An 18,680-nucleotide genomic window follows, 5' to 3' on the forward strand; every position below is an offset into this window, starting at 1 on the left:
TGTTAAATGTCATGTTTATTCATTTTTATACTTAATTAGACTCTTGTTAGAAACTAAAGCATGTAAAAAAAAACGAATGTACTTAAAAAAAAAAAAGACCACAGAATCAGATTTGGGTCATTTGACATTTTAGTTTCCAGTGGATTCTCAACAAAACAAAAACAAAGTCTGCCAGACAAGATAGGCCTAGAAAACACCCAAATCTACACACAGTACATTCACCTGTAGCGTCACAAGCTTGGGTTTATGAAATAAGACACTAATCTGTGCTCCCGATATAACTAACTAAAGCCTGGCTTCCACAGGGGAGGGATGGATGTCTCTGCTTCAGTCCACACCAGGTTGTCATTTATTCTGCCAAGTAAAGGAAATGTGTCTTCACTCTAAAACAAAGAACATTTAAATTGAGCAAATAAAATTCAAGAAAATGTTTATAAAAAGTTTTCATATATATAGAATTAATAAATGATCTATGTTCATGTATTTATTGGGAGAGTGAGAGAGAAGGAAAGATATATATATGTATATATGTACACATACTGTATAAATATACATGTGGTATTTTAGGTTACCAGGGCTGGGATTAAATAACGTTGACCCGCTAATAAAGCTGCAAAACGATGATCAGTGCGGCTTTGTTTTTTGTAAAATGCTACTTTCATCATAAATGTAACTGCTTTGGTGGGCAGGTTTGTGTTTGGTCATCAGCTGTGGGTCACAGTTTTGATTTAATCCAGCCCCACATGCTGAATAAATGATACTGTATGCACAGATCCCTGGATTACAAGCCATCCATTTTCTCAATCAGAATCAGAGCATTAGAAAATGATCCCTAAAGCACAGTTCTCTCGGTCCAAATCGGGTCGTTTTACCTGTGCGCCCCTGTGTTCGTTTGATTTCAGCCAGCGAATACAGACTGTCATCATTCGTGTCAAACACCTTGAGTTCGGCCTCCCCCGGCGCCTGCTGCTTGAGCACCCGAGCGATTTCTTGGTAGGATAATGAGCCGTCTTTGTTTTCATCCGCTTGGTGAAAAAATAACTGCAGGTCTGCAGAAAGGTCAAATGAAAAGATGCTGGAGTATGACATTCATACTATTTCAGATCATAAGGTGTGTTGTTCGTCATTAACACACTAAACAAACACATATACACTGTGTGTGTGTTTTATTTACAGAATAATTCATTTAGTTATCACATTACTGTCCGTGTGTGTATTTTTTCATCACAATGATTATGTATTAAAAATCTGTTGGAGTTTGTATGAGTGGTTTCAACAGCTGAGCAACTGACCAGGGATATCGTTACGCATTGTGGAGATCAAATCTATTTACTCCCTGGCTTAACTCTTTTTAAACCTTTTTTATCAACTCATGAGATATTTGTGTGTGTCATCCTTACGCCTGTGATTTATAATAAGTTCGAGTCAAAGTTAATAACAGGACTTTCCAGTCTGCTGCTAATAATCAGATTTTACATTTCTAAACACAGATACCATCTCTGCACAGGATGGCATTCGTACACAAGACAGGAGGGGGATGTGTGCCATGCTGCTCTGTGACTGGCTGGTTCCTCGCAGGTGAGTTTCAGCGTGTTGAATAAACATGGCCAGGCTGGTGCGTGTGATCTCATCAGTGCAGGCAGCAGGTGACCGTGCTGCTGTTAAACCGGACTGTAAGGTACGGTGTGTAGCAGCTCATGCAGACTTTTCTTTCATACCTGACACTGTCTGTCTCAGAGGTCTTTCCAGGATGTTGTTGTTGTGCTTGCCAGAGGCGGTGGGCTGCACTTTCAGGTCCGTCAGTAAAATCCCATCGGGTGAAGGTTCTGTATCTGAAAGAAAACACATCATTTGCTACATGCTACATTTATTCTGTGATACATCCCCGTAATGCCCGAAGCATCTTGTGCCGAATGGTTTGATTCACTACTGCCTTTTATGTTCTTAAAATGTGTTTTGTAGTGCAGGACTTACATTCCTGAACTTGGTCGTATAATCTCCAGTATAACATGTTACACTTGTACTTAAAGGAAAATACCTGTAAAAACAACAACAGAGAATCACGCATAACAACATACTGTAGGGAAAATAAAAAACAGAAGTGTATGTATTCACATTCATGTATAACCTGTAGTTGCCTCCTGCCCAGCTCTTGAAGTGCTTAAGCAGTGCTGCCTACAGTACCAGATTATCAAATAAGGGGACACACACAGCGCCGGTGGTCTACCTGCAGCGGGCCGCTCGGGAGCTGGGGTGAGGGTGGCGCGCAGCTCCGTGGTGTTGGGGTAGCTGTGTGCCAGGCCCATCTCCTCCCCAAGGGTCTGGATCTGAGCGAAGGCGCTGTCCAATTCCTGCGGAGGACAAGCCGGCGTCTCCTCACTGCAGCAGGTAATGAATACTGCACCGACCGGGGAGGAGAAGTAACCGGATACCAGCAGACGACTGACAGCACTCCTGATATAAAATGTGCGATGTATACCTGTGCTCTTAGCTACATGAGCCTCTGGAGCGCCACTATTGAGGGGACAGCATCGTTATGAAATGTATTGGTTTCATTCATAACCTGTGCACTGAATATACAAGTATATATTTTCATTTATTGGAAACTGAATTGATTAATGTTAGGTTTGTGAAATATAAATACAAACGCACTCACGCACATATCTCTCATTTTATTAAAGTAATAACTGTCTTTCAAAGTTTAACCCTTAAAAATCCAGTGTGATGCATATGTCACATTTACCAGGCTTGATAAAAGTATACTGTCCTAATTTACCATGCCTCTGTGTATGCAACATAAGCCACGTTGGGTTGCTAAGGGTTAATCTTTGCCTTCTGAGCCAAATTATAAAACCTGTAAATCAATGTGTCAGTAACGTTATCAAACCACAGAGCCATTTAACACCCTCAGTTTATGGCTGTGGCATTTTATACTAACCATGTGGTCTAATCTCAATGATGTAGAGATTTTTGTATTTGTTGCTGATACTTAATAAAGTTATTATTAATTAAGTGTTAAGCAATCTAACCTAAAACAGAATTGCCATATAAACATTATTATTTTATTTCACTATTCAGCTTACAAAGTGCTCTGGGTTGTCTGACCAGGCAAACCTGCATTGTCTAATAAACCCCATGCTAAGGGCCGTTAATTGAGCTCCAGCCATGTCATCCCTCTCTGTGCCGGTGAGTTAAGACTCGTAACTAAATACCAGACTGTTGCTCTCCTGTGTGGAGTTAATAATTGAAGGGCCAGTGTGCCGATAGCTATGTGTCTTTTGTAATCTTTATTCACTATCGTCATGGTCTAGTTTATTCTTCTTTCTTTCTCTCTCTCTTCCTATTAGAATAAAATACAGTACCTTGTTCATTCTGATTTCAAGATTCGCAACCATCCCCGACAGGCTGGACAACTCAGCCCTCATTTCTTCAAATTCAGCAGAACGGGGGCTCTGTGCATTAGAAAGACATGGTGAAAGATGTATAAGGTAACAGGCCTCAGGATTGAACAGGATGCACCTGGCCATTTTATTGAAGTCCCATGTGTGAGATCACTGAAGAAGTGACTGGATGTGCTTATTGAATCAGTACCTTATTGTAGCTACCAAACAAATATATAATTGGTCAGCTGGTCTGCAATTGTGAGGCTGGTTGGACGTGCTGCCAAATTCTCTAAAACGACGTTGGAAATGGCATATGGTAGAGAAATGAACTTTCAATTCTCTGGCAGCAGCTCTGGTGGACATTCAGCAGCCAATCACACGCTCCCTCAAAACCTGAGACCTCTGTGGCATTGAGTACTGTGACCTGCAGGTCTCTGGACAGACGTTCGCTCAGGGACCCCAGTCTGCGCGTTGCGTTCGTCAGGGCCTTCTCCAAATGCATCACATCTCCTCTCAGAGACACGAAATTAGCTGAAGCGGTTCGGTTGATTTCAAGAACAAAATCAAAGAGGGGGGATGCGTCCTGTAAAATAACATTCAATCAAACAAACAAATCCAGTTTTTGCTTTTTTTCAAAACATGTTTTTCCCAGCAAACAACTTGTGGTGTCCATGCATATCCTACTATAGAAATAATCAAACAAACACAGAGATGTTTGCTCTCCAAACTTAGCCAGGCTTCAATTTGTTAGGAAAATGACACCATAATCAGACAATACAATAAGCATAACTCACAGTGACAGTGTGAAAAGCACATTAATACATAACGTGCTTGGAATCATGTGCCGCCTACATCCTTCAGAAGTGTTACAGGCTGTGTGTGTGTGCATGTGTGCATGTGTGTGTGTGTGTGTGTGCGTGTGTGTGTGTGTGGTCTTTGTGGTTCAGTAGCTGGAACTACACTTCCCAGAAGGCCTTGCATTTCCTTTAGATGGCCAACAATTAAAGACAGGTTTAACAAGACACACTGTTCCACAGCTGGAAAAAAATCAACAATGTGTGTGTACAGTATGTAGGGTGGGGCTGCCTTGACCTGGATCTGTGTGTCGCATTTGGCAGTGCTGCTGGTGGGGGAAGTCTTAAAAGTCTTGAGTTGGGGGGTCTTACCTGTGTCCGAGACGCATCGAGGCCCACGTCGTGTTTCAGTTTCTCATAGCTAGACTTCAGGGAGATGACGTACTGATTGATCCGCACGAGGTTGGAATCCATGTTTGCCAGGTTCTGCACGATGTTACAAAAGTGTGTTTTTGTTTTCGTTCAATTCAAGATACGCTGTGAAACACACAACTGCACTTTCACACAGAACACGATAAGGACGATTCTTATTCTTAGCATTATAATTGTTTGGCAGGACCGTTTATCCAAGGTTACAATATTAAAACACAGACAGTGAAGGTTCTGCTTATTTGTGGTTTCTCTCTCTTTTACTTAAGAAAATGTACTTTATTTTTGTATAAATCATTTATTTATGTATTCTAAAAGTCCTACCTGCTCATATGCGTCGAATCTGGATTCCTTATGGACGTTCTCCTGATTACACATTTTATCCTGCATCTGTTTCTGCTCAAGGCTGTTGAGCTCGGCTGTAATAGACAAGGAAAACTTATAATAATATATATTGGTCAAAACCATGTCGAGCCGTTTGTGTGAACATTAAAACTCATTGAGATGTTTTCTTGTTCCTGTTAACATCTTTCAAAACTGGGCCTCTCAACAGGCAAGGAAGCAAAGTTTGCCTTATAATGTCATTAACAGTTTTTGTGTTTTGTTTTTCTATTCTGTGGCGCCTGTGGAGCTGCAGTTCAATGTTTGTGATGTTTTCCTGCCGCACGTTTTCCTCTATGCATAATGAAGAGACTGTATTATGTTTTATATTAATAAGAGTATGTAGACCGAGCAAAGTAGATTTATTAAGCTGCCACTAAGGCAGTTGTTCAGGGCATACCCTCTAGACATTCCTGTCAATAATAAAAGGATCAAACGAGAGAGAGAGAGAGAGAGAGAGAGAGAGAGAGAGAGAGAGAGAGAGAGAGAGAGAGAGAGAGAGAGCAGCTGTTTGTTAAAAGTTTGTTTGTGGACTTTGTTAATGATTGAGGGACAGTTGTAAAATATGACCGTTCGACCACACTTCTCGGCAAAATATCAAAGAAAGCCATTAGGTTTGCAGATCCCACATCTCCCCTGGGAAGACGGATCGTAAACGGACTCGGGCTTGCACCTTTTGATTGGATGAACGGCCACAACATTCTACGTCATTTTCTGATACAGCTTTTTATTGTGTGTACAGTTCTCTCCACGTGTCTGTTTGACTAAAGCCTTCAGTTATGTTGACAACCCCATCTAGGCCCTCTGCCATTTGTGCCACATATCTCTGAAACACCTCTGAAGCAGACGTGACCCCAAAGGGCAGAGGGCCTAGATGGGGTTGTCAACAACAAGCTAAGAGCTTTCATTGTCCAATTGGACCTGCCAGAACCCTTTGTTCGCGTCCACCTCTTCAACAGTGAGCAGTGGATAGTGATCCCATTTGCTTGCTTTGTTGAGGTGATCTATACATATCCAGATCTTGCTTGGTTTGACCACTGTAATTCACCCAGTCTGTCGTTCTGTTTGCTTTGCAATCACTCCCATTTGTTTCATTCTGTGTAGCTCCTCTACAGTCTTGTCTTTGAGAGCAACTGCAACCTTTCTCAGGGCGTGCTCAACTGGTGGAACTGTGGAGTCAACTTGGATATGATGGTGTCCTGGTAGGCATCCTTAACCAGATAATAGATCCTCAAAGTCTTTCAATAAGTCATTGCTCAGGACCTTAACATCATATATTCTTCACCTAGTTTTAGACCTGTTACTCTTCTGAGTATGGCTGGCACATCTTCCTCAATGATCTGGAACTCAACTTTGTGTTTCTGTCTTCTATGTATACAGGTAAGTGATATTTAACCCAATGGGGCCATCTGGTGGCCAGAATAGTTAACCAACTTTTCTATCAGCTGAAGTGCGTTAAACACATTACTGTGCACTGGGTGCCAGTGCAGTGGCACAGCATTGTTATTAATCCTCAGTTTCTCAATGCACTTTTCTCTGTCCTCTTCCATCTCTGCAGTGGCCGCAGACTGAACATGTTGTCATTTTGTTCAACTACATGCATGTTTCGTGGTTGTCTTTGCTGGCTCTGTGTCTTTCAGTGTTTTTTATTTTGGCATGATTTACATGTTTGACCAAGCTGTGCATTTTCTGTGCTTCTGTTTATAACCACATCTTTTACAGCTTGCCAGTCTTTACTAAACTTTTTATCATGTTTGACACTTCTTATCTTGTGTACTTAATCTTCAACAGTACTTCAACTGTTTCACCTGATCGGACGTGATTTCACTGGCACAGCACACATCCATGGCTTGTGTTCATGTTAAATTCGCCTCTCTCAGCTGCCTTCTTTCTTGGTTGTCTCTTTTGCCACAAACAATTCTATCCCACCTCTCACACAATGTAATATTGATGAGCCTAACAAGCAGAGCTACAGTTCAATTCACCACTTTTTTCATGATGTTTTCCTGGCGCATGTTCCCACGTCATCACATTTTTCTCTACGGATACTCGTGAGGTACATCACAGCGCTATCTCTTGGTCAAAAGGTGCTGCACAGGGGGGTTCGGATACAGGCGGGGAACGGCGCCCTTCGGACTAAATGGTGAACCACAGGGACAAAAGGGAGGCTGGGATGGCAAAGTTATAAATAGTTGTGTGTTACGGAGTTAATGAATGAGTGGTGTGTGGTGTGTAAAAAGTCTTTACTTCACTTCCAAATCTCAGACTGTAACAGCTTTTCAAGGAATATCCTCTAGAAGACCTAACAACCAATACAAGTCTGCTCTTAGGATTAGGATACATTATTAACATATAATCCCTAATTATGACAATTTTTAAGACATCTAACATCTTTTAAAATGTTTTATTTCACCCAAATACTGAATGTTTACACTGCATATCAGTTTTCCTGTGTTGCAGCCTGAAGCATTAAATAAGCCATTAAATGTATCTGTTTCTTGCTGACAAAGAATACATTTAAACTGATAGGAGTCTCATGTATCCCCTGGTTTTAATGGGAACTTCAGTCACGCAGAAAACACATAAAGCGTCTTTGAAAAGACCAGAAAAGTACAAATCTAGCTCTGTTCGGTGTTCCCGGATTGCATTTCGGCTTGCTCATGTCTTTTGTCTGCCCAAGATACTTCTTCAACTAGGCCTTCCAAAGCATTCTAGCAAAACTGCATTTCTGAGCTGTTTATGAATTATTTTTGCTTAATATATACTATACACTACAAATAACTAATGAGGTTGTTCTGGTTGATGTGTTAGTTAACTGTGGACACTTAAACTGGAGGAAATACATATGAATGGCCCTGTGTAATGTGCTCTTCAGCAGGGGTTATACATTACACCAGTGTTGTAGTCAGTGTTGTATAGACTGTACCTCTCTGCTCCTCCGCCCGCTGCCACGTCTCCAGCTCCTGTATCCTGCTGTGCATCCCCAGCAGCAGAGCTATCAGAGTCACCTGCAGAGTCATCAGCAACACAGCGATGACAGACGCGCACAAGCGGTGACGTGACAGACAGGACTGACCATGTTTTCTCTTCAAATGTCTTTTGTTAAGGGAGCTGGAAAATAATATAATTCAAGTTCTGTTAATAATTAGCTCTCTGAGGGCAGCACCTGGGTTGGGTTTGGAGACAGGAATTGATGTAGGCTGTGCATGTATTGATCTGTCTCCCATCTAGTGATCCAATAAGACTGAAGAAGTATAGCTAATAAACTGCTGAATGGATGGTTTTAAACAATGCAATGCTAATGCTAAAAAAAAAAAAAACCTATTTTAAAATTAAATACCTGGGTATGGGATCACATGTGTTGGCAAAAACAGTTAAGTTATAACCTTTAAAGATTAAGTAATTTAAACATCATATTTTAGAAGGATATCAATGAAGATCTTAAGTTACCCTGGTGTCTGGTCTTCAGACGTCTCCTCGTTATCCTGGTGGTCTTCAAAGTCAGACTCCTCACCCAAGAGCGCACATTCCTCCTTCCTGTCGTTGTTCATTTCCACACTTCAGGGATGCTGTCCTTTTTGTTGTAGTTATTTATATTGTTTTTGTGTCCTTTGTTTCCTAGAAATGTTTTTACCCTGTGAACAAAGTGATCTGGTGTGCGTCCTGCTCTGAGAGTTGCGATACCTTTCTGAAACAAATCTGACTGACTGGGCAGTCCTGAGGCCACCTCCTCCTTGTGCCAGTGAACCCAAACAAATGAGCCCTGATAAGAGACGCCTCGAAGTAAAATGAGTCTTTCTGAGGAGAAGAAATTGACACCACTGTAGATTTCTAAAACGTACTGATGAATGACACCATCTTACTGTAGCAGACTCGGAGAACCCCAAATGTATGAGCAGCCAACGCATCAGAGACTCAACTACTTTATATAAAAACAGAATATATTGAACTTGAGCCTGACCGATATAGGTTTTTTTGGTCCCATACTGATACTAATAATTGGGAAGCTAAATTTCCCAATTACCAATCGCTGATATTTACTTATTTTTGTTAGCATGCAAAACATACATTTTCTAAGAAAGTGTCCAATCGAGAGGAGGCCATTCACCCCATCGTGCTCGTTTGGTGTCCATTAATAACTAAGTGATCAAGGATCCTATCCAGTCTGTTTTTGAATGTTCCCAAATTGTCTCTTCAGCCACATCGCTGGGGAGTTTGTTCAGATTGTGACGCCTCTCTGTGTGAAGACCTTTAACCTGCCTTACTAAGCCCACAATGTGTCTACAGAATGGAGCCGCAGTGACAGATACATTGGTGGGAAAAGGAAAGTGAATATCAAACACATAAAGCAGTTGTAATTGTGAGAGCATGGATTGCACTTATGTTGTAAGTCGCCCTGGATAAGTGCGTCTGCCAAGAAAAAATAATAATAAAATAATAAAAAGGGAAATGCAAGAAGAAAGGGACATGTCATGTTCTAAAACTATGTTGAAAGAGAAAGATGAAGATGTGATTGAATTGCAGAAAGAAATTACATGTTTGAGAAAAGAGAGAGAAAGAAATGTGCTGCTGTCTTTGGTGCGAGTCTCAGTGAGAATGATGATGAACTGGGATGACTTAGATCGGAAGGCATGGGAGTATGAGAGGGAGTGTTATGGGGAAAAGGGCAATGCATCGCCTCCTTCATACAAGCCTCTCTGTCGACCCGTTTAAAGGGCTCCAATAGAAACCAGGATTAAAACAGAAAAGGGGGATGCAGATGAAGCAGACAGTAAGGTGAAGACTAGCATACATCGTCCATTCACATCAGGAGAATTACACACTCTCCTAAAAGATTTAACAAAATTGAAACCAGCCCACTGTAATGTGGACTTTTGGGAACAGTTAGAGGAAATTAAGGAAATATATATAATGCACTTAAAAGATGTACATGTCACAGTGAAAGCTAAATGCCCAAATTACATATGGGAAAGTATTAATGTGGCGTTTAGAAATGGTTCATGGGCTAAGGGAGTGTCCGAAGGGAATTTCGATAATAAATACAAGGAGTTTAGGGCAGCAAAAAAGGATGCCCTGGGCTCGGGCAATGGAAATTGGGGGGCTATAATGGAAGTGAAACAGCGCTCAGGTGAAACTCCTCATGAGTTGTTGAAAGGAAATTCAAAGCATTCAAAGAATATTCAGGGCACCCAGATCCTAAGCGCAGTGATGCAATTGTTTTGAAAATGCTTGAAAATGGTTTCGGTAAACCCCACACTGACATACGAGGCTGCTTTGCAGTGGGCAACCGAGGTCAGCACAAAAGCAGGAAAAATGGGCAGTGTAAGGATCTGAGCGACTTTGACAAGGGCCAAATTGTGATGGCTAGATGACTGGGTCAGAGCATCTCCAAAACTGCATCTCTTGTGGGCTGTTCCCAGTCTGCAGTGGTCAATACCTATCAAAAGTGTCCAAGGAAGGAAAAGCGGTGAACCGGCGACAGGGTCATGGGCGGCCAAGTCTCACTGATGCACGTGGGGAGCGAAGGCTGGCCCATGTGGTCCGATTCAACAGACGAGCTACTGCTGCTCAAACTGCTGAAAAAGTGAATGCTGGTTCTGATAGAAAGGTGTCAGAACACACAGTGCATCGCAGTTTGTTGCGTATGGGGCTGCGTAGCTGCAGACCAGTCAGGGTGCCCATGCTGACCCCTGTCCACTGCCGAATGCACCTACAATGGGCACATTAGCATCAGAACTGGATCACGGAGCAATGGAAGAAGGTGGCCTGGTCTGATTAATCACGAGTTCAAGGTGTTGACTTGGCCTCCAAATTCCCCAGATCTCAATCCAATCGAGCATCTGTGGGATGTGCTGGACAAACAAGTCCGATCCATGGAGGCCCCACCTCGCAACTTACAGGACTTAAAGGATCTGCTGCTGACGTCTTGGTGCCAGATACCACAGCACACCTTCAGAGGTCTAGTGGAGTCCATGCCTCGACGGGTCAGGGCTGTTTTGGCAGCAAAAAGGGGACCTACACAATATTAGGCAGGTGGTCATAATGTTATGGCTGATCGGTGTAAATAGGAAAAATAAGCAATATGGAAACAAAAATTAGTCAATAAAAACACTAAGCTCACTCTAAACATTTTCGATGGCGCTTCTCTCTCTCTCTCTCTCTCTCTCTCAAATGCGATTATACAGCGCTTTCAGCACAGCGTACGTGCCACGGCACCTTGCAGGCGCACGCCTCGGCCTGTCTCAAACTGTTGGACACATCAAACATATTAGTTGACTTAAGTTCCCCTTAATTTATTCATTAAACTAGAACCCCTGACCATATCATCAAGGTAATACTAAATAAGTAAAATAATAAATGCCTTTTTGTGTCTGTATTTTATGTGGAGCTGAAATTAAACACAAACTCAGTTATACTGCATTATCTATCCATCTTTGAAACCGCTTGTCCTGGTGAGGGTCACAGGAAAGCCAGAGCCGATCCCGGCAGGAATGCACCCAGGACGGGACGCCAGTACTGCATTATTATTATTTATTTAGTCACATCATTTGTATAAACTGAAGCAACCTTGTAGAGCCCCCAGCTCTCCCGGGTCCCCATGCTGGAAACAGTAGCCACAACAGTGTTACTGTTAGATATCTAGAAAACATATATAGAGAGTCCAAACAAGCACTAGTTGTGTCGGCCAGATTGAATTGAAACAATATTGTTGCGGAGATATCCACTGTCTTTCACTTCCTTCTAACCCTTTAAAGAGTCGGACTGGTGACTGATGAGTGTTTAATGTCTAGTAGCCCACTTTAGTGCCTATAACTATTCTTCCTCATTGTGCCTATGCTTTGTTTTAGCAAGAGTTTCTGGTGGCTACCGTGATATGGAGGTGGAGGTCAGAGGAGCTTGTGTTGTTGGCCTGTGTGCCCCAGGGGACTGCAGTGTCAGCCCAGGAGGAGACATCCAGTGAGGAGGAACTGAAGCAAACGAGGTGAGGCGTGAAAAGCATGTTTAATAGTACTGTTGCACTGTGTTTCGGGCAGGAGGTCATCTTAGCCTTTCATCTGCGCCACTTTGCCAGTGTTTGTCCCAGCTCCCAGCTGTTTGTCCCAGTATAACCGTTCACAGACTTCAAATTCAGGAGAAAGATGAATTGCTGGCTTCAGCCAGGGGGGACCTGGAGGACATGAGGAATGACTTCAATGCTCTGGAACAGGAACTAAGCAGTCTGACTGAGAGGCTGGATGAGAGCAGGCAGCAATAGAGGTATCCAGGCCGCCAGTGCCAGGGGAGCACGAAGGGATGATGGGGCTGAAGTGGGAAGAGACTCTAGCATTGACACTGGGCTTCTCAGGACTTCCACAGTGATATGTAGTGTTAAATGATATTGAGTCCCACCCCCACACTCTTTAGATCAGTGGTTCTCAAACTTTTTTAACCCAGGAACCCCTTTGCTGCCCAGATTTTGGCTGAGGATCCCCAAAATTTGTGAGAGCGGGGGTGGAGGGTTTGACAGTGAAATTTCATGAGAGCATGGTGGGGGTAAAGATTGTGAATGTGAAGATGCTGCTGCCTTCAAGAACAATTCCACTCTGAATCGGCAAAGATGTTCTGTAAAAGCTTAAACCTGTGACGAAGTTTAAACAAGCATCCTCTATCCTCTGGTCGAACAGAGGACCAGCCATCAGTCCCAACTCCAACACCTCACTGCAGAGCTGCAGGAAGAGAGAGAGAACTCCAGGATTGTGGAAGACTTGCGCTTCATCATTTACAACCAGAAGAAGGCTCTTGAGGCCAAGAGACAGAGGTGTGAGGAACTCCTCTCTCAGAAGAAAAATCAGCCTGAGAAGATGGCTGATAAGGCCCAGATTCTGGTGAAGATCTGTGAAGCCTGTAGTGAAAGTATGAAAAAAGGAAAGAAAAAAAGCCCTGTATGTAAGAACATGAGAAAGAATCCAATCGACTATCCAGAGTCCAGATAGGGTTCCCACTCAATTCAGGTTTCCCTTTTCCATGACTTTCCACCATAATTTCCATTATTTTCCAGGAAAAATTAAAGTTCAAACTGAAAATGTTCTATATCGCAAGACATTGTCCTGTTTGACATATTCAGTCAATGCTGAAAAATAACTCACAGTGTGCAAAATAGGTCAGTGTGCATAATCATCATATTAACTGCTGCCATCACTAAAGGTCTACATAAACCGCTCAGGTCAGGTGCGTGTTACTGAGCTGATGCCAATACTAATCTCGCCCTGCCAGACCACTTCAGCAGGACAGTAGGGGTCAGTCCATGTCAAATGATTTGCACCCTCCTCACCTCAGAGCCATGCAATTCATTTTATAGTCACAAACAAATATGGTAAGCACTCCTGCAATATTATGTTGTAGAAAGAAAAATAACCTCAGAGAAATTAAATGAGTTAACGTTTAGCAAAAAATATATGGAAGGTGTATATTTGTTTAGGATGTATTTTGGTTCACTTTATGCCTTTTCTTTACAGACATTTAAAGTAACTTGAAAAACAAAGAAACAACATGTACGTTGTACGCATTTCCAGAAGTCCAACTGTCATACATGGGTTTGAACTGCGAGATACATGTTTTATATACATCTGTATCCAATGTCTACGCAATACAAAGTCAATAAAACTACATTTGACTGATAAAGGAAACTACTTTCCAGCAGCTCAAAATAAATGTTGTTTATAAATAGGATGTCAGGAACGTGTTTGAGGTCAGGTTTCTGTAACTGTTGTACATTATATTACATTTGTTTCAAACTGTCTCTGCAAAGCTGCCCTGTTTAAACTGATGTAATGAGATCGAAATGTCAGCCTTTATTCCTGAAATTTGCTAAAGATCTGCTGAAGTCATGAACTGCGTGAGACTGCGATGATTGCAAATACACACCTTAACACCGACAACACACACGACTTTAGCCGCAATAAAGGCGCTAAACACTCGCATTGCAACGTCACTGCGGCAAGCGTTTTCTTTTTAATGTGGAAAGACACAATATTACATCATAGTTATTATGTTTAATATACACACTTCTTATAATGCTTTATTTATCTATTTATTATTATTATTATTATTATTATTATTATTATTATTATTATTATTATTATTGTTACACGTTTATTGTAACGGATGTTGCAGTTTTATATATTATTAATTATTGATCTGTGTATTTGACATAAACATTGAGTTCATTTGGTTTTTAGTTTTTGCTCTTTTTTATTTTTTTATTAATTTGCACCAAAGAAAATGAAAGACAAAAACCGGGCAAAAATATGTGCAAGTGTTTTTATATAAACCATGTTCTACATGTTTTCTAAAAAACGCTATTATTAAACACCGTGCGGTTCTTAATAAATTGCTTATGTATATGAAAATATGTATTAATTATGAGGGTGTATTTATTAAAAGGTTATGATAACTTATTGTTACTTTATTAATAGTTATATTTAATTTATAGCATTACTGTTTGATTCGTACTACACATTATGAGGATGTTTATTTACTATTTATTTATGAAACATGCTGATTTCATGTATATTATTGCCATGCTTTATCTATGTTAGCATTTTAAATTTTATTGCACATTATTATAAAGATATGTTTATTCACTTCATTAAGACTGCTTATGTTTTATTATTGTAATATTCATATTTATTTTATATGCATTATAATAATCAATTAATGTATCAAGATTAAGATTTTTATTATTGCTAATATTATTTTAATTGTTTACTAATATTATTGTTAGTCATTAGTATGTTTAAGATACACACTTCTGCATTCTTTGTATCCTATGGATGTGGCTAGTTTTATATATTATTAATTATTTATATGTGTATTTGACATTTATAAACATTGATTAGGTATAAGTTTGTTTGGTTTTTAGTTTTTGGTTTGTTATTTTATTAATTTGCACCAAAGAAAATGAAAGACAAAAACCTGGTAAAAATATGAAGATTTGTGCAGGTGAAGTGGGAAGCCCTGAAGGACCGATATGAAAACCCCATCCCAAAACATAAATACAATAAAATAATTAAAAATTAAATACAGACTTTCAAATCCATTCTAATATACATTCAGTAAGTAATCGTTTACACAAAATATATACTCTTTAAAATAAAATGAGAAAAAGCAGGTTAGTGTGTGTGATCAATTTGCACCTGAAGGGCCACATTGTGTGACTGAGTAGATGGGTCTCCAGGTCGGGCCCCTGTGTTTGTGTTTGAAGTTCGTGAGGCATAGGAATGTGGAAGTGTGCGTCCTGCCGGCTAACCAGGTAGGCCGGGCTCTTCCTGGGAGGCGGGCCGGAGAGGCACAGATACACAGACAGAGTCTAGCAAGTGCTTCTCCAGAACCAATGGACAGCATCACACAGCGCGTCAGATCTACAGATGCTGCTGGATCACATGAAGGAAATGTCATGCAACCCTTTTTCATTGATTCAGTTCACTGTAAAGATGAAGGGGAGTGTTAGATGGCCTTCCTTGACCCTGCATCCCGAGCCGCCAGACGTCTCTCTGCTTCATCTGCTTGCGTTCTTACGTTTCCTATTGTCTTGTGTTCTGTTCCTCAAACTCATCCCTCCCTCTACCACCCCTCTCCTCTTCCTTCTGTTCTTCCACCCTCCCTCGTGTCTGTAGAACCACATGGAGAAGGAGTTCATCTCGCAGCACGCTAGTGCTTTGTTCTCCTTGATCGATGTGGACGGCAGCGGCACCATCAGCTTCCTCTTTAATATGACAGGGAAATATCTCACAAAGATCTTCCATGAATTTGACGTCTCTGGGAACAATGTTGCTCTTGCCACGCTGGCAGAGGGGTTGGCCAGTACCACACACGCAACTACAGGCAGTTCAGAGTAGCCAGTCAGCCTCAGCAGCCTGTCGCTGGGCTGGGGTGAGACCAGACTCCAGAGAAAACCCAGGCGGACACGGGGAGAACAGGCTGCCCTACACAGGCAGACCCCACAACTGAATTGATCCTGCCTCTGGGGAGCTGTGAAGCAGCATTGCTAACCTATTGATATGTAATTGTTATACTAAACAACAATACCAACAACACAACACAAACAATAGCAAATGTAATAAATCGACAGGTGAAGAGGGGGAGAAGTTAACCATTTTGAAAGATAGAAAAAGCAAAACCAAAACATATTCAATTTTTTTCATTTGTCAGAGGCTGAGCTGCACATAATTCAAATTGTTTGCCCTGGAATGCATAGACAGGCAGGTGGAAGAGGAGAAGAGGATGAAAAAGGTTTAAAGCAAACAGAAGATCCTGAAGCTGAGGGGAGAGCAGCTGACTGAGGGGAAGGCAGGCAGGGAATAGCGATGGGACAGAGAGGAGTGAGACCCGGCTCACAACCGGGGCCTGTGGCGGAAGATGGGGGGGCCTGAAGTTTGACTGATGCTTATGCGTCTCTGTGAACATGCGTGGGCGTCGTACGCAGACGTTCCCATAGGTGTCTGCCACCATACTTACATGTAATTTTGACGCGTGCACTAGGGGGCAGTGCCACATTTACCACATCACAATCTACAGAAACCAAGAAGAAACGCAGAAACGGAAACCCGTTTTCTATGGTTCTTCGTTTGAGTCAAACATAATTTAATGGACCAAAGCGCTTCTGTGCATGAAATACAAATTTCGTGACCTGAAATTAGCAATATCTGTGTTGAACCCATCTTGGAAATAACTGGAAAAGTCGTTGAGATAAAGCAGATAGAAACTTTATTAACAAGCCGGCTTGGAAGCAGCACGTCAGGGAATTCCTTCAGTGAAAACGTAGTTTTTACAAACACGAGTGAAGCTTTATAGGAAGATGATGTAGAATGTTGTGGCCGTTCATCCAGTCAAAAGCTTCAAAAGGTGCAAGCATTGCAAAGTTTGTTGGACACTCTTCCGGAGGGAGGGAGTCATCATGGAAGCAGATGTTTTCCTGTTATGGCATACAAACTGCCCAATCTCACAGTTTTCTTTCACAATGGACAATGAGGTAATCAATCACTATAATGTAACATCTTCAGTGTTGAGGGAAGAACAGGAAATCTACAAACGGATACTAAGCAAAATGGCAGATATCTGTGGACTATACATCCGTGGGTTGTTCTCTAGATAAACAGAAAAGAATTTCAACAGGATGTATCTTTAACAACCACTTTGTTGGTTTTGCTAGCTAGATAAATCCAATCTGCTATTATTTCTAATGCTAACATTAATATAAAACATACAGTTAATATAAAACACTTTCTTCAACTTTCCAATACAGGTTCTTCACCCCCTTCTTCTTCCCAGCATGGACTGTCATCTGGGAAAATATAGATTTATATTTGTGTGAAGGTATATATATATATTTGTGTGTATGTATATGTATATTGCATTGATGCTATAAAACTGCTGAAGACAATTGGAAATGGCACAAACATCCACAGTATTGGTTTTATTTCAAAATGACAAAATCTAATGTTGTGATGATGTTAGACATATGGTATTGTTTTTGTGAGATTAATAATTCATAGTGTAGGATAAATATTCTTAATGGAGAACAATACCCTTGATTTATTTTCAGTGGTTAAATTGGAATGAGGAGTGAGGTAAATTACAGTATGATTATGAAATATCATCCACTGTGACTTCCCATCGAGTCATTTCAGATAGTGTGAGGTTACCTTATCAAAAACGTATGCAATGTATTCATGATGCTCACAAAAAAGCTGTTTCATTCCCAGAACAACAGAATCTGCTTCTGCAGCCATTCGTTTGCTTTTCCTTTTGATTTTTAATCCTCTTTGCATTGTCAGGGTCTGGTACAGGCAGACAGCTGAACTGCGCTGCGGTGCAAACAGAAGCAATGTGTTTAAAGTAGTCAGGGTGTCTGTAAACACTGGGGTGGAAACAGATTTGGGGCACTGGTGCCACTTGTGAAATTCAGTCGACTTCCTGCCGGGAGGACGACTGCTGCTCCCGAGTCGGACGCTGATTCAATCCAGAAGGTCACACTTCCAGCTCAACCTTTGACCCGTGGACTGGACTTCAGAGCAAGGGCAGCTTGATTTCCAAACGGGGGCAAAATAAGAAGGGGGCGGCTGAGAGCTTTCCAAACACCTCCTTGGGGTCATTTCAAAGGGTTTGTATAAAATGTTACCAGTTAAATGCTTTCTGCACACGTGGAAAACCCAGCACTGTGATTAGACTCTAATTCAGGCCTCGATAATCACTTTGCATCCATATTTTTTTGTCTGATCCCCTTTTAAATGTTAATTAAATGAACACATGCCAGGGTTCCTGCGGCTCCTTAAAAAGTCTTAAAATGTCTTAAAATAAAATCCTGGAAATTAAGTTCATAAATTGTCTTAAATTTACCATAAATTTGCTGTAGGTATTACATTTGCAGATGGTGCGTTTAAGGCTGATGGGAAAATTGTCATGCACAGTGGCAGGGTAGGTAAAACGTCTAATTAGCGTGTAAAATTCGGGCATCAATTACAAAGTAATAATTATCTGCGAAACAAGATTCTGCTGAAAAGAGCCATGTGCGGTTTGTTTACATCGCGCACTTCCTGGTTTTAGAAATTCAATGTGCAAAGCACCACATGGTGCTCGAATTGCCCAATGGAGAGGATGTCACTGTGTGTGTCATGTGCCATGGAGATATAAGTGGAAAATGTGCAATAAAGTA

The 18,680-nt window shown here is 41.2% G+C and overlaps 1 protein-coding gene and 1 long non-coding RNA gene across 2 annotated transcripts; both read right to left on the bottom strand.

The window, feature by feature from the left end:
• Positions 1–90: 90 nt before the first annotated feature.
• Positions 91–3,437, bottom strand: LOC136763970 (EF-hand calcium-binding domain-containing protein 14). Its single transcript, XM_066717808.1, has 5 exons — positions 3,363–3,437; positions 2,228–2,351; positions 1,719–1,832; positions 873–1,049; positions 91–383 (listed from the first exon to the last, which is right to left on the bottom strand). The coding sequence occupies exons 1-5, from the start codon at positions 3,423–3,425 to the stop codon at positions 379–381; spliced, it is 483 nt and encodes a 160-aa protein (XP_066573905.1). The 5' UTR covers positions 3,426–3,437; the 3' UTR covers positions 91–378.
• A 376-nt stretch (positions 3,438–3,813) lies between these two features.
• Positions 3,814–5,024, bottom strand: LOC136763971 (uncharacterized). Its single transcript, XR_010821122.1, has 3 exons — positions 4,931–5,024; positions 4,550–4,663; positions 3,814–3,966 (listed from the first exon to the last, which is right to left on the bottom strand). It is a non-coding gene; the product is annotated as an uncharacterized LOC136763971 (long non-coding RNA).
• Positions 5,025–18,680: the final 13,656 nt, after the last annotated feature.

Source organism: Amia ocellicauda, chromosome 12 (assembly GCF_036373705.1).
Source record: "Amia ocellicauda isolate fAmiCal2 chromosome 12, fAmiCal2.hap1, whole genome shotgun sequence".
Taxonomy (NCBI): Eukaryota; Metazoa; Chordata; class Actinopteri; order Amiiformes; family Amiidae; genus Amia; species Amia ocellicauda.

What these genes read in the sequence shown, in the direction of transcription:
- LOC136763970 (XM_066717808.1), bottom strand. Translation starts at nt 3,425, where the DNA reads ATGAGGGCTGAGTTGTCCAGCCTGTCGGGGATGGTTGCGAATCTTGAA. An exon ending in TCCCGAGCGGCCCGCTGCAG is followed by an intron (nt 1,833 to 2,227) that starts GTAGACCACCGG and finishes GTTTTCTTTCAG; the next exon opens with ATACAGAACCTTCACCCGAT. An exon ending in TCTGAGACAGACAGTGTCAG is followed by an intron (nt 1,050 to 1,718) that starts GTATGAAAGAAA and finishes ACCTTTCTGCAG; the next exon opens with ACCTGCAGTTATTTTTTCAC.